The 13,603-nt window shown below is 37.5% G+C and overlaps 1 protein-coding gene across 1 annotated transcript in view; it reads left to right on the forward strand.

The window, feature by feature from the left end:
• LOC149806018 (uncharacterized) overlaps positions 1–13,603 on the forward strand; it is a 55,955-nt gene that overhangs the window by 31,093 nt on the left and 11,259 nt on the right. Inside the window, exons 9-10 of the mRNA XM_089934996.1 lie at positions 4,495–7,913; positions 12,591–12,843. Coding sequence (XP_089791122.1) covers positions 4,495–7,913; positions 12,591–12,843 — 3,672 coding nt within the window. The remainder of the gene's footprint in view (positions 1–4,494; positions 7,914–12,590; positions 12,844–13,603) is intronic.

Below are 13,603 nucleotides of genomic sequence, written 5' to 3' on the forward strand. Positions count from 1 at the left end.
GAAGCTTTCAGGCAAAACTTAAAATCATTTTCCCAACTGAATGATGAATTGAAAACTTAAACTAAATTATTAAAATGAAAACTGGACATTTACCATCAATATGGTATTTTAGCATGACAAAACATATTTGCTACTCTTATAGATTATCAGTATTATTATATCATGCACAGATTTTATCTCTCATTGCCAAATCGATCAAGAAAATTTTACACTGACTAAGACTACCAGAATATTCTTTTCTCCACTTTGTCAATTTATTTATATTTTGTAGCAGTTTTGTTTGTCCTCTGAGTTCAAAGATGACCTTGACATAACTAACTGAGTTTGGTTTCTTGAGGTGGAGTTAGGGTCCTTGACAATCAGCTTAATATTTTCAGCTGGAATGATGCTTCTAACATGCATGGCTCAAGAAAATTCAACATATTCTGATGCAATTTGATATGAATATTGTTTCATAAAATTTCATGTCACTTTTTGGGGTTTAGTCATGTTTAGAAGAGTCATTGCCCCCTGAAATTTTGCTCCCCTGTCTATTGGCGTCTACATGATAACTTCACTGAACTTAGTTTGCTTTTAACTAATATGTCAGATGGCTTAAGATACATCACAGTATGTGTGAGATTGATTTCCAGCATTCCACAACATCATTTACAGGGAGTTATTGCCCCAGATTGCCTGCCTTCCTGACTTCCACAACATAATTTTAGTAAGTCATTTGGCATTTCACCAAATTTGGCATGTAATTTTATATTGATTAAGGTGGCACCCTACAGTTTTTTATTTTGCATAGGGTTAGAATTTTAAAGAAAAAGAATTTCCCTGGCTTTCCTCACTGGTTATACTGGCTATTTAAAAAAGACTTTGTATATCTTAGGTATAGTTCAAAGAACCTTTCGTTCCCTTTAGTTTGGAGTATGATTGATGGGTGTAATATGGGTTATAGAGTATACAGCTTGGCCTTTCTCCAGATGAGCACCTTTCAAAAATGTGCTAGCTCCACTTGGTCATTTTCATTTCCTGAACTTCAGAGGTAAATTGTGTAAAAGAGAGCTGATAACTTTTTTTACATTTTATATATTTGGTGATTCATTCATTGCAGTTTCAGAAGCTGGCATTGTCTAGTCTGGCAAAATTCATTTTCCCTATTTTGGTAGCTACTACGGATAGTGTACTTTAGACTAATTCAGGCTGATTTTTTGAGCACAAGGGAGCAGTCATTTTAGTTAGCTTGTGCTTAGATCATGTACAGTTTCCAAAAGTACAATATCCAAAGAAATGTCAGCCACATTACATTAAAGTAGCATAGGGGTATGCCAACATTGTCTCCACTGTGCATGTTTTAAATGTAAACAACTTCACCTTACATAAGTCACTCTTTCAAAAGTACATAAAAACTGGTGAGCGCCCCCTAAGTTTAATTTCAAGTGTTCTAGATTATGTTTTGGAAGAGTTATGGCCCCTGATTATCCATCCTTCTAACTCTGCCATCTGCAGCATAACTTTACTTGTAATATTGTTTTTTGGTCATAGTTACATTTTTATTTTGTTGAGATCTAAAATGAGATGGAGTTTTAGCATTCCACATTATCATTAAGAATGGTTATGGCCACTTGTTGTCCATCTTCTTCAAACTTTGGTTTCCAACTGAAGTTCTTCTGTTTAAGGTCCTGTAAAATAAATTAGAGAGGGTTCAGCCATATGTGATGCACTCATAGATACAAGATACAGCTGTTCATTGACTATGTGAATCTGAATTTTATGAGTATAGATGATAGAGTACATAAGTGCGGCAGCGTAACATGAATGGATTCATTGATTGAAAAAATTCCAGGTATAAAGATGTTATTTCTCTGTTCATCAACAGTTGAACATTACCACTATGGAGGCCAAATTTCTGGTTTGAGTTCAATCAGACTTAGAAAATTTTATCATGAAGATCTTGGACACATTCTGTAATGAGCGAGATCTATGAGGTAATTATGCATTTGATTGGATGAACTGCTTATCACTCAAGAGATGGTATTTATGACCGTGGTAAATAGGCTAATGTCTCCCCAATTTTTGTTTGAGTTTTGTTATGAGTGACTCATAAGCATTATAATGTGTCTATTCTTTGCAAAGTGTCATGTTCAGTTAGGCTCAAATAAAAAAACTTTACGAATTTAAGGCTCAAAGACTAATGAAGATAGGGTACAATAAGTAACTTTTGCATGCCAAAGCATGTTTTATTATATACCATAGTTATTTCTCATAGACACTCCAGGGGTGGTACAGTTTCCAAAGGGAGGAATATGCATTTATTAGTACTATAAAACTCCTGCAGAAAACAGTCTAAAAATAGACTTGGACACCAACAACAAGCTAGCAACATACCAGTTATATTTAATGACGAGTGTAACAGCTGATCCAGTGCTGTAACTTTCCACTCGGTGTCAGTGATGACATGCGTTTACATTAGACTGACCTGTCATGTAGACTGGACTCGGTAGGTGTTTTGCGCTATGGAATATAAATTCAATGGCTCGATTCATGGTTACTGCATGTACAAGGACATATGAAATGCACTCACTGGGGATGATTCAACGGAACAAGTAAGAACTGTTATAATATGAATCTAGGTGTTATCTGGAGGAGGGGAGGGGCTGCACATCAAATATGCATCCTGCAGGCTTGTCTTGGAATAAACCATTTAAAGTAAAATTCACAGAACTTTATGATGAATGGGTTTTTTCAGACCCTGTTGAATGTACAAAAGGTAGAAAGTGGAAATGCTTGTCAAAAGTAGTGTTGTTGCTATGGATTAAATAAGCTTGGGAATGCATTTCACCTGATGTACGCTGATGACACCCAAATATACAAATCTAGCCACCCAACTGAAGTTGATGCTACCATCCAAGGTGTAGAGAGGTGCATTTCTGATGTGAAATCATGGATGACATATAACAAGCTGCAGATGAATGATGATAAAACTGAGGCCATTCCGATCACAATTACACAAAGACTTTCTCATTCACATCCTTTACCTCAAACAATCAGCAACACTAACATTAAATTCACACAATCAGTACAAAACCTAGGTGTTACTCTGGACAGTACTCTCACATTGCACCAACATGTCATGAACATATGCAAGGCTGGATATCTTGAGCTGAGATGTATCAGCTCCATTCGCAAATATCTTTCAGTTAATGCCACTAAAACACTTGTGTGTTCATTAGTACTTTCAAGACTGGACTATTGTAACTCAATTCTGTCTGGTTCATCTCAGTATCTACTCCAGAAACTTCAAAAAGTTCAAAACACAGCTGCTTGGGTCATACTTAGAGTACCACGATCAGAGCACACCTCCCCGCTGCTCTGTATCCAACACTGGCTATCCATTCGATCCAGAATCAAACACAAAATTTGTTCTCTGTGCTACATTTCACTGATGGACTCCAGTCCAACATACCTATCCGACCTCACCCATGCGTACATGCCAGCAAGATACTTACGCTCCTCTTCTGACAATCGTATACTCATTATTCCCACTATGAAAACAAAGTCATATGGACAGCGTTCTTTTGCATACCAGGGCCCAGCAACGTGGAATGAATTGCCCACTGAACTTACACACAAAGACACAGTGATCACATTCAAGAGGGCTCTCAAAACTCACTTATTTCGACTGCAAGAACAAACTTAAAGCCTAATAATATTTCCTACCTTAAATGTTTCAGCATCTTTTTTCATGGTGTTTGTTTTTGTAATGATATCATTATATATATTTTTTATGTTATAGGTGTTGTCTAATGTTGTAAAGTGCTTAGAGCTTCTAAAGATTAGGCACTATACAAAGTCCTCATTATTATTATTATTATTATTATATCAGTTGCAAGTCAATTAATGCACTTGATGGTACAAAGGACTACTTGTTTCATCAATGTAGAGGATCTGTTTGAGGGATTGAATGCTGATGAGATCACAGTGGGTAAACAGGCCCTAGAGACCATATCTGCCAATGCTAACAAAATTGACGAGGACATATTCTGGATTGGAGAATGATTGTGACAGTACTAACTCAATCAGTATTAACAATAATAGAAGTAAAACAGACTATATTAGTTACGTGAAGTGGATATCTGTGATGTCTTGGAAGTGGAACTGTTTAAAATTTATTACGCACATGTACTGTTTGTTATTGGTGTCTGTGTTGATATTTTTTATAACATACATCACTGTTTGACTGAAAATGTTTGTAAATTAAGTTGTTTTGATTTTTCTAACAGTTGTTAGATTACTCATGTTCTGTTTTAATTATATGGACATAACATAATGAATATGTACAGATCTGTAAGCCTTGATATGGTAGGAACTTCTTTATTTTGTGGATAAAGGTGGGAAGGGCCTATATTAGAATAGGCTGTTCAGTGTGCCTCTTTTAAATGCATTAGTTACATGTGATCATATTGTATGAATTGTGTTTAATTCTTCTATTCCTCACATTATTTGCAGACTCTGGAGAAAGCCAGGTCCTACATTCTGGATAAGGACAACAGGTCACCTCTTGTGATCCATGCCCCCTCAGGAGCCGGCAAAACCTCCATAATGGCCATGATTATGAGCAGTGTAGGTAAATGGTTCAAAGGAGAAAATCACCTCAAGGTCATCAGATTTCTTGGAACCAGCCCTGACAGCATTAACATTTACGATGTCTTGTTCACTGTCCTTGGGCAGCTAGCAGATGCAGCTGAGTTGATTATGGAACCTGTCAGATACAAGAACATGAAAAATTTGATTGAGTACTTCCCACAGTTTTTGCGGGTAGTTTCTAATGCTCTCAAAATACCAGTGGTGATTCTTCTTGATTCCCTTGATCAGTTGTCACCTGCTAATAACGCTTATGCTATGGAGTGGGTTCCAACTCTACTTCCACCCAACATTAAGCTAATCCTTTCAACTCTTCCAGAAGAACATAACATTAGGGAGAACCTTCAGAAACTCCTGCCAAAGAATTGTATGGTTGCTGTACCAATTCTACCAGAAACAACAGGAAGAGAGATCATCAAGAAATACCTGGGATTAAAAAATCGTACCCTCACAGAGGAACAAGTGAAATTTCTTTTATCGATCCTAAAGAATGATCCAAGCCCATTGTTCTTGAAGCTGCTACTAGATAGGGCAGAGAAATGGCATTCCTTCACACAGGTATCGGAGCTGCATCTCACCAATACTGTTGTAGAATCAATTAACACCTTGTTTCAACAGCTAGAGAAGAAGTATGGTCTACAATTGATAAGCAGTGCTTTGGGTTTTATCTCAGTAGGATTGAATGGTATTACAGATATTGAAATTGAAGATGCTCTATCATGTGATGACAAGGTTCTAGATGAAGTGTACAGGTTCCATGATCCTCCAGTAACTGGCATTGTACGCATCCCTCCTGTACTCTGGGCAAGAATCCGCCATGACATACAAGAGTACATTGTTGAAAGAATGTCTCATGGCAAGACCACCCTACATTGGTACCATCGACAGTTTATTGCTGCTGCCACTAAAAGATATGCATCTGATGAGAAAGCTTCATACCTCCACAAAATCCTTGTTGATGTCTTTTTACATGAGGATGGTCTTCGGAGAGACATCACTTTGTCTCAGAGGAAAAATTTGAAGATCCCAAATGCTGATCGGCAAATTACACCACAGCCATGTACTGTCACCAACAAGAGGAAGTTATCATGTCTAGCCTACCATGTGGTGAATGCAAAGTCTCTCATTGAACCAAGCAATACCAAATCTTTAGTGTTCTGCAACTTCAAATTTCTTCAGACCAAAATTGCTGCTTTCTCTGTTTCACATGTTACTGATGACTTGAGCAGCTATTTAGAAAAGTTTGAAGATGAAGAGCTCCTACTTCTGAGAAATTTTCTCTCGACTTCCAAAGATAATTTGCGCCTACCTGTTCGTCTGGCTGTATGTCTTCTGGCCTACATCAACTGTGAAGAAGGCCATTTCCACCTAAAGGAGTTGTTAGATCAGGCAAGGGAGTATCTCATCACCAATAAGTCACCACTTCTTCTACCGGCTTTCTCCTGTCTGGCTCCCAGGAGAGATATCTCAGAAGCTTTAGATGCAACTCTAAAGGGGTTCTCAAATATTGTCACAGAGAACAGTGAATATGTCCTTCTGAAGACACTTCATGCCATTGATGATGAAGATCAGAGAGACAGGTTTGCTGTTGTCAACACACTGACTGAAGATCTCCAACAAGTAACACTTGCAAACTTTTGCAACATTCCTAAGATCTCTAAGTCTGGCAAGGAAATTTTCTTTACCACAAAGTCCAGTTTAGTTTGCCTTTATTATGAAGACTGGAAATTTAAGAAAGTTGGTTTTGAAACTCCTTCTCAACCATTGGCATTTGTAGTAAATGATGACAGAAAGTTTGGAGTGATCCATCTTTCTGATGAGAAATTATTGCTTTATGATTTGATGACATTAAAAAAAATGGGCATATTTTCTTTTGAAGAATCCAAAAACTATAAAGTATCCAGAGTACATTGTACTAATGATGAGACCAGTCCAGTTATCATAGTGGTTGGGGAAATAGCTAAAACAGACAAAGTCCCATGTAGCCAATCTTTTCTGGCTCAGTTTCATGTTGGAAAAGAAAATCCAGTTAAAACACTCATTCTTGATGCATCACTCAAGCCAGAGCTCAGTAGTTTTCTTCATAAAGAGGAGATGATTGTTATTGGTACTGAAAATTCATTAGAATCTGCCAATGGAGGATCACAATTAATGAGGTATGAAACAAAATCGTTGAATCCAATTGAGCCAGCAATAATCTTCCCACAAAAAATAGTTCAGATTTCTGCTGAAACTTTATCATTATCATCAAGGCTAGCTGTGTTGTCAGAACAAGGAATGGTTTTTATTGCAGAAGGATCCAACACAAAAATCCTGTCAGAGATCAAATTGAACAATCCTGTTACACAATTGGGGGTAAAATGGGAGGAAAACACAGTTCTGCTTGGAGATTCACAAGGTTACATAACTGTTTATGACATCAAATTGAATAAAAACCTTGGGTCTTTCTTTGCTCATGCAGTATCTGTGAAAAGAATTGTCGTTCTAGAGGAGCATATGGTCTCAATGGGCGAAAAGTTAGAGACCAAAATATGGTCCTTCAGGGGAATATATGATGATATGCAGAGGGAAAAGAAAGCTAAGAAGGAGAAGCAATTGACTCTTCCCTCACTTTTGGAGCAGAAGTCCAGTTCAGCAGCAGACCTTTCTTTGGATGGAAAGGACCTAATTACATGCACAGAAGAGAACTTTGTCAGGATCTGGTCAGTTGCAAATCAGGAGCTTCAGCGTGAGTTCAAAGTGGACCTTGTGGTGGACACGGTCCAGTGTCTGGCTGACCGTTGCATTGCAGTTTTTGAGAAATCAAAACAGCGACTGGAAATACTGGACCAAGACTATGGAAAACAAATTCTGAAAACCTCACCAAATGTCCTGGCATTTGTTGTCAATAATGACCGAGATAAGATCTACACTGTTAACTCTCAAATGGAAGGAAGCTTAGCTGTGGAAGTTATAGATCTTAAGCTAAGAAAAATCACCAAATCCCTAAACCTTAAGAAAGGTATTGAAAGGTTTTTGAGTATCGATGCTGTTCTTTCTACCTCAGAGAGATTCGTCGTGTTGCGGACACAGATCACAAATGAGGAGTATGAAACTATTGTAGCCATGTGGAAGAAGACAGGATCTTTTCAACCCCAGCATCATCGCTATCGGTTTACAGCAGTTGACCTGACCCAAGGAACTGGGGGCCTGATGCCTTGTCTACGACAGCTGTCCAAGATTCCCACCCTGGGAGAGAAATGCATACCATTTTCAGGAAATGTAATGCTAATCACAACTCGCAGGTAAGACTTTCAATTTTAATTAGACTACAACATTTTTAATCTTTTCACGATGTGTGAAGAGAAATTTGATTAAGTTATACATTATCTGTCACTTTTTCATTTCCAGGATGGAAAATGCTCTGGTCTGTTTTGATAAATTCCATTCTCCCATTAGATAAAAAGTTCCAGAAAGTTCCTAACTAGAATTAATACAGTCTGCTCTATACATCATAGACTCGTGCACAATGGACATCCTGCATTTATGGATATCATATTGGATTGATTGGAATTTTCAAGCTCAAAAGAAATTTTGCATTCACCTATGTCTTGCCTGTGTTCCTGGCTTCCAGATGTGGGTTTTCATATTTATAAAGTATTATACCCTCAAGTCCACTACATACACAGTTGTAGTTGTTGACCTCTTTTAGGGTTTTAGGACATTGCGTTTCATTTGTCAGCAGGCCGATGTATTACCCTTTCCCATTCAGTGATTGGGTAATCTTAATTCTGCTTTTTTTATCATACCAGTAATTCAGTTATAGATGTTTTTTCACAGACTCTAAGTGTGGCACAATCTTACTAGTCATTTCCACTTTTGCTTGTGACCTCCATTTTAGTCTACATTCAATATGAGATCATTTGCCTAATGATGATTTAATGACTATGTATGTTGATATTTAGAGTCACTTTAATGGGTTGCCCATCAGCATTAACTTCTGTTATGTGTTCAGGTGGTTGCATGCCATTCATTTATATTTAATTTTTTGGTTTCAAAATATTCATTGTCATCGCTACTCAGGTTAAGTATTTCTGATGTTACATCAATCTTGACCAGAGGTTGCACACCACTCATAATCATCTAATTAATGAGTTGGGATCCAATTCCACTCTTGTTATTGATTATAATAATATTGTGTTTTTGCGGGTTTCACAACATTCATTGTGATCAATATGCAGGTTAATTATTGCTGATCTTGCATTGTGTTTGATACAGGTCTCACATCACTCATCATTAATTCTATAGGGTCAGGTAATGTTTTGCTGAATATAGATTGCATTTGACTTAAACGCACCTGTTAAGTTTAATTCAAGGGATCCTCCAATGGAAGGACATTTTTTCTAGTGAAGAGAGTGAGTCATGCCTCCATGAGGGAGGAGCAATACCCTCTCCATATTCACTGCATAGTGATTGTATAGTGTCCATGGTGCAGGAAAAGCAGATTGAGCCACCCTTAAAGGAGAGACCTATGACCAAGATCCTTCTACAGTTCTGAGCCACTGGTCACTCGTCACTGGTGAGCATTCACTGGTCATGGTATACAAATACTAGTCACCACCTCCCCTCTTGCCAGGCTATCAGTGAACCCATATTGGAAAATGGAGTAGGCATACATGTGCCATATTAGGTACAGGGATCAGATCAGCATCCCAGCTTCTTTATAATCACTTTTAATGACTACATGATGTGGGGACATCCTCTTCAAGGAATTCATTTGTCCATTCCATTTATGCAGCAGTGAACATCAAGGCCTTGGCCTCAAAGCAGATTTGATGTTGTTGGTTACGGCGTGACATCATCAGTATTTAGACAAAAAGGAATGAGGGGCCAGTCTTCTTTCAACAGACTGTCAAGGAAGGATGAGGGGCAGGGCAATCTTGTCCTCCAATCAAGTCTGCCACTTGGAACCATCCTCTTGCTCCACACGAGGAGTTTGATGCTTCCCTTCACCCAGGTTCCCATGCATTAGAAAGACACAGAGTTGTAAAGTCTTGCCTTCTAGAAGGGAGAACAGGACAATAATATCCTGTAAGTGTTAGTGAACTCCACAGAGTTTACTGAAGAACAAGCTGAGATGATGCTTGGTGGATGGGTTGGTAGAGGATGAAGACATCTGGTCTTTTGATAAGGCGGTAAATGAAGATTACCACATCTTTCCCAGAATTTGCATCCCAAGCCCAAATGCCTAGAAAACAAAGAGTTCATGTGGCTAGTTACAGGGTATGCACCCCTGCATGGCCCCTTAAGACATACCCCCCTTTCTACGATGCAGGGCCATAAGAAGTGGGCATTTCAATGGTGACTTGGTCCCCCATTACAACTAAGATGCTGGAGGCATTGGAACTTAAGACTAGGTGCCTTGTCACAATAGCCTTGCATACAGATCTTGTCTCAGCAGTCATCGTCAGTCGGAGCAATCTATATATCCAGCCATGCTACAGAACTTGTGCCAAAACATCTAGGCATGCCTTGTCTTTATCATGGTTCTGTCAACAAAGCTACTCCACCTCATGGGGATGTTTCTTGGCTCACTAAGAGGGACATTTTTTTCATAACATTAAAGCCCATCAAGGTTCATGTGTTTGCTACATCATGGGTCTGTCTAACTCATTCATCATTGGAACATGCTACAAAAGCTGTTTTTGCAGTCACAGACCACCTTCTTTTCCATTTACCTTTGCTCTTCGATGCACCATACCTTACTTTATATTTTCTTTAGGGCCCATGGTCACAAGGTAAGAATTGACCCAAGCTAATACCAACTTACAGTAGCAAACATTCCTACCATAATTTGAGTATATTTATTTATATATCAGTTTTGAGGCCATCAGCCTCTTTCTGCACTGGCAAATTCAGCAAGCCATTAATGAAGGTAACAATATGATATCAGAATCTAGTTTTTGGCAATGTAAAACTAATTTTAACAGTGTAATACTTACCTGTTCCTATTGCCAGATGTCCCACAAGTATGTGTCCCTAAAAAGGAGGATGACTACTGCGTTTGGGCCTAGTATTATGTGGGGAGCAAATGGATCTGTCTTAAGTCTAGTTCTAAACTTTCTAGAACTTCCATCTAACAGGATGATGGAATTTTTATGTATCAACAAGGTTGTTTCTGTCCCAGAAATATAAGCTAAGTGACAGGTAAGTATTTCATCATTAAAATTAGCTTTATCTATCAAAAACTACTTTTTAAACCATTTTTGTAAAAGCAAAACTTGATGCTTGCACTAAGAATAAATACAGATACATTGTTTTAACATGATTCTGTCAGATTCTGATTTTCTGGTCAGATATTATTTTATGTAGGTGATCTGCCTCTTAAACTTCTGTATGTCTAGATTAATGAACTGTTTGTATTTTGTCTGACTGCAATTCTTTAGTAAAACAAACCTAAGCACTTGCATCACAAAAGCAACTGAATATTGACCAATCAGAAGTCATAGCAATATTGTGCTATAATTCACCTGAAGTCATAGCAGTATTGTGCTATAATTCACCTGAAAACATCAATGAAGGATCTTGAACCAAAAGTGATGGATACATGCAGATTATATTTTGACAAAGAGATAAAAATGTGTGCCACATACATTAAAAATGGGATACACAAGGAATATATGCTAGATGAATACAATGCCTTTGCAGCTTTTTGTCTGTAGACTTCAGCACAACACATAGTATAACAGAAAGTTGTGGGAGGCATGTTTGAATTTTTATGATTAACATTTACTGCTTAACATAAACTGTTGGATACAGATTAGAAGTGTTCCTTTTTATGTTCAGATTCCAATTTTTTGACTGCTTACATCTCAATTTCATCTTGGTGGGGTTTGGGGTTTGTAATGACCATGAAATTCATGCAGACTGGTATCCAAATCCTCTGAGACTGAAAAACAAAGCTTCCCAGAAGCACTTGACATTATTAAGTCAGTTTCAGTGAAGCAGTGGTTGGTAAAGTCCATCTAAGTATTGTGTAGTCATACATTTTATGTGGTCCCTGTGCATTGTGTAATCATACATTTTATGTGGTTCCTGTGCATTGTGTAGTCATACATTTTATGTGGTCCCTGTGCATTGTATAGTCATACATTTTATGTGGTCCCTGTGCATTGTGTAGTCATACATTTTATGTGGTCCCTGTGCATTGTGTAATCATACAATTTATGTGGTCCCTGTGCATTGTGTTGTCATACATTTTATGTGGTCTCTGTTGATTGTGTAGTCATACATTTTATGTGGTCCCTGTGCATTGTGTAATCATACAATTTATGTGGTCCCTGTGCATTGTGTAGTCATACATTTTATATGGTCCCTGTGCATTGTGTAGTCATACATTTTATGTGGTCCCTGTGCATTGTGTAATCATACATATTATGTGGTCCCTGTGCATTGTGTAGTCATACATGTTATGTGGTCCCTGTGCATTGTGTAGTCATACATTTTATGTGGTCTCTGTTGATTGTGTAGTCATACATTTTATGTGGTCCCAGTTCATTTTGTGGTCAAACATTTTATGTGGTTCCTGTGCATTGTGTGGTTATACATTTTATGTGGTCCCAGTGTGCTGTACTGTCATACATTTTACATGGTCCCTGTACATTGTGTGATCATACATTTGATGTGGCCCCTGTGCATTGTGTAGTCATACATTTCACATGGTCCTTGTGCATAGTGTAGTCATACATTAAATACAGTGATAACCTGTCATAATGAACTTTGCTATTACAAAATTATCCACTATAATGAAATACCAATGTTGGAGTCAAGTTTAACTATAAAATATTCCATAAAAAGGAATACTTGGTAATAAAAATACTTCATATAGACCCAATATGATTTGCTGCAGTGATTGACCACTACAGTTAATGTGCACTGCATGTGTGGTCTTAGAAAATAGCTCAATTTTTGTCTCTTTTCAGATGGGTTGTATTCTGGGATATTCCAACTGGCAAATGTGACCAGAAGCCCAGCAAGGTGGACAGAAAAAAGGGGATGTTCTATCGGCCAGACTGGCTTGGGCAAGAATGTCAAGGCACCAGTCGAGCAATTGTGCAATCGCCCAATACGGAGTTTTTGGCTGTTGGATCACAGGATGGGTATATGTTCCTGTATAACACAACAACAGGGCTTCCATTAGGACACATGAAACCATATAGCTGTCATACTGCTGAGGTATGTGAAAAAAGAATATAGATAAATAGTTGTAAAGTCTACATACATTTTGAATGCATGAAATTCATCAAATTTAAAATGATTACATTTGTCTATATCCTTTATTTTTAGGTTATTGTATGTGTTCTGTTTGATATCAAGGTTATTTTATGTGTAGTGTCTGATATCAGGATTATTGTGTATGTACTATCTGATATCAGAGTTATTGTGTGTATACTGTCTGATATCAAGGTTATTGTATGTGTACTCTCTGTTATCAGGGTTATTGTATGTATACTGTCTGATATCAAGGTTATTGTATGTGTACTGTCTGATATCAAGGGTCCTTGAATTGTTATTTCATGTAAGCTGATGAGCTTAGAGGTCAGCTTCAGTAATGTAACAAATCCTAACAACACAGCACACACACAATGAACTGTTCATTACATACAGTGGAACCTGTCAACATGGGAAAATGCAAAATTAGCCTTTGTAGACAGGTCAACTCCGAAGGCAGGTTCAGCTTTCAAACTTGGTTTGTGGCAAATTGATGTACTATGAACTGAATATCATTGGCATTGTTATTAGTAGTTTCATTATTATTATTTTGCATGTATTATTATTATTATTATTATTATTATTTATAGCATTAGTATACGTATATTTAGTTCAGAGGTCAAGTAAAGTCATGAAAAGTTCAACTTTGTACATGCACTCATTTATATGTATCTCTCTCTCATGCACATGCAAACACTTTATCTAATTATTAGTAGAAATTTCT

This window comes from Sinohyriopsis cumingii, chromosome 2 (assembly GCF_028554795.1).
Source record: "Sinohyriopsis cumingii isolate HCF-2022 chromosome 2, ASM2855479v2, whole genome shotgun sequence".
Taxonomy (NCBI): Eukaryota; Metazoa; Mollusca; class Bivalvia; order Unionida; family Unionidae; genus Sinohyriopsis; species Sinohyriopsis cumingii.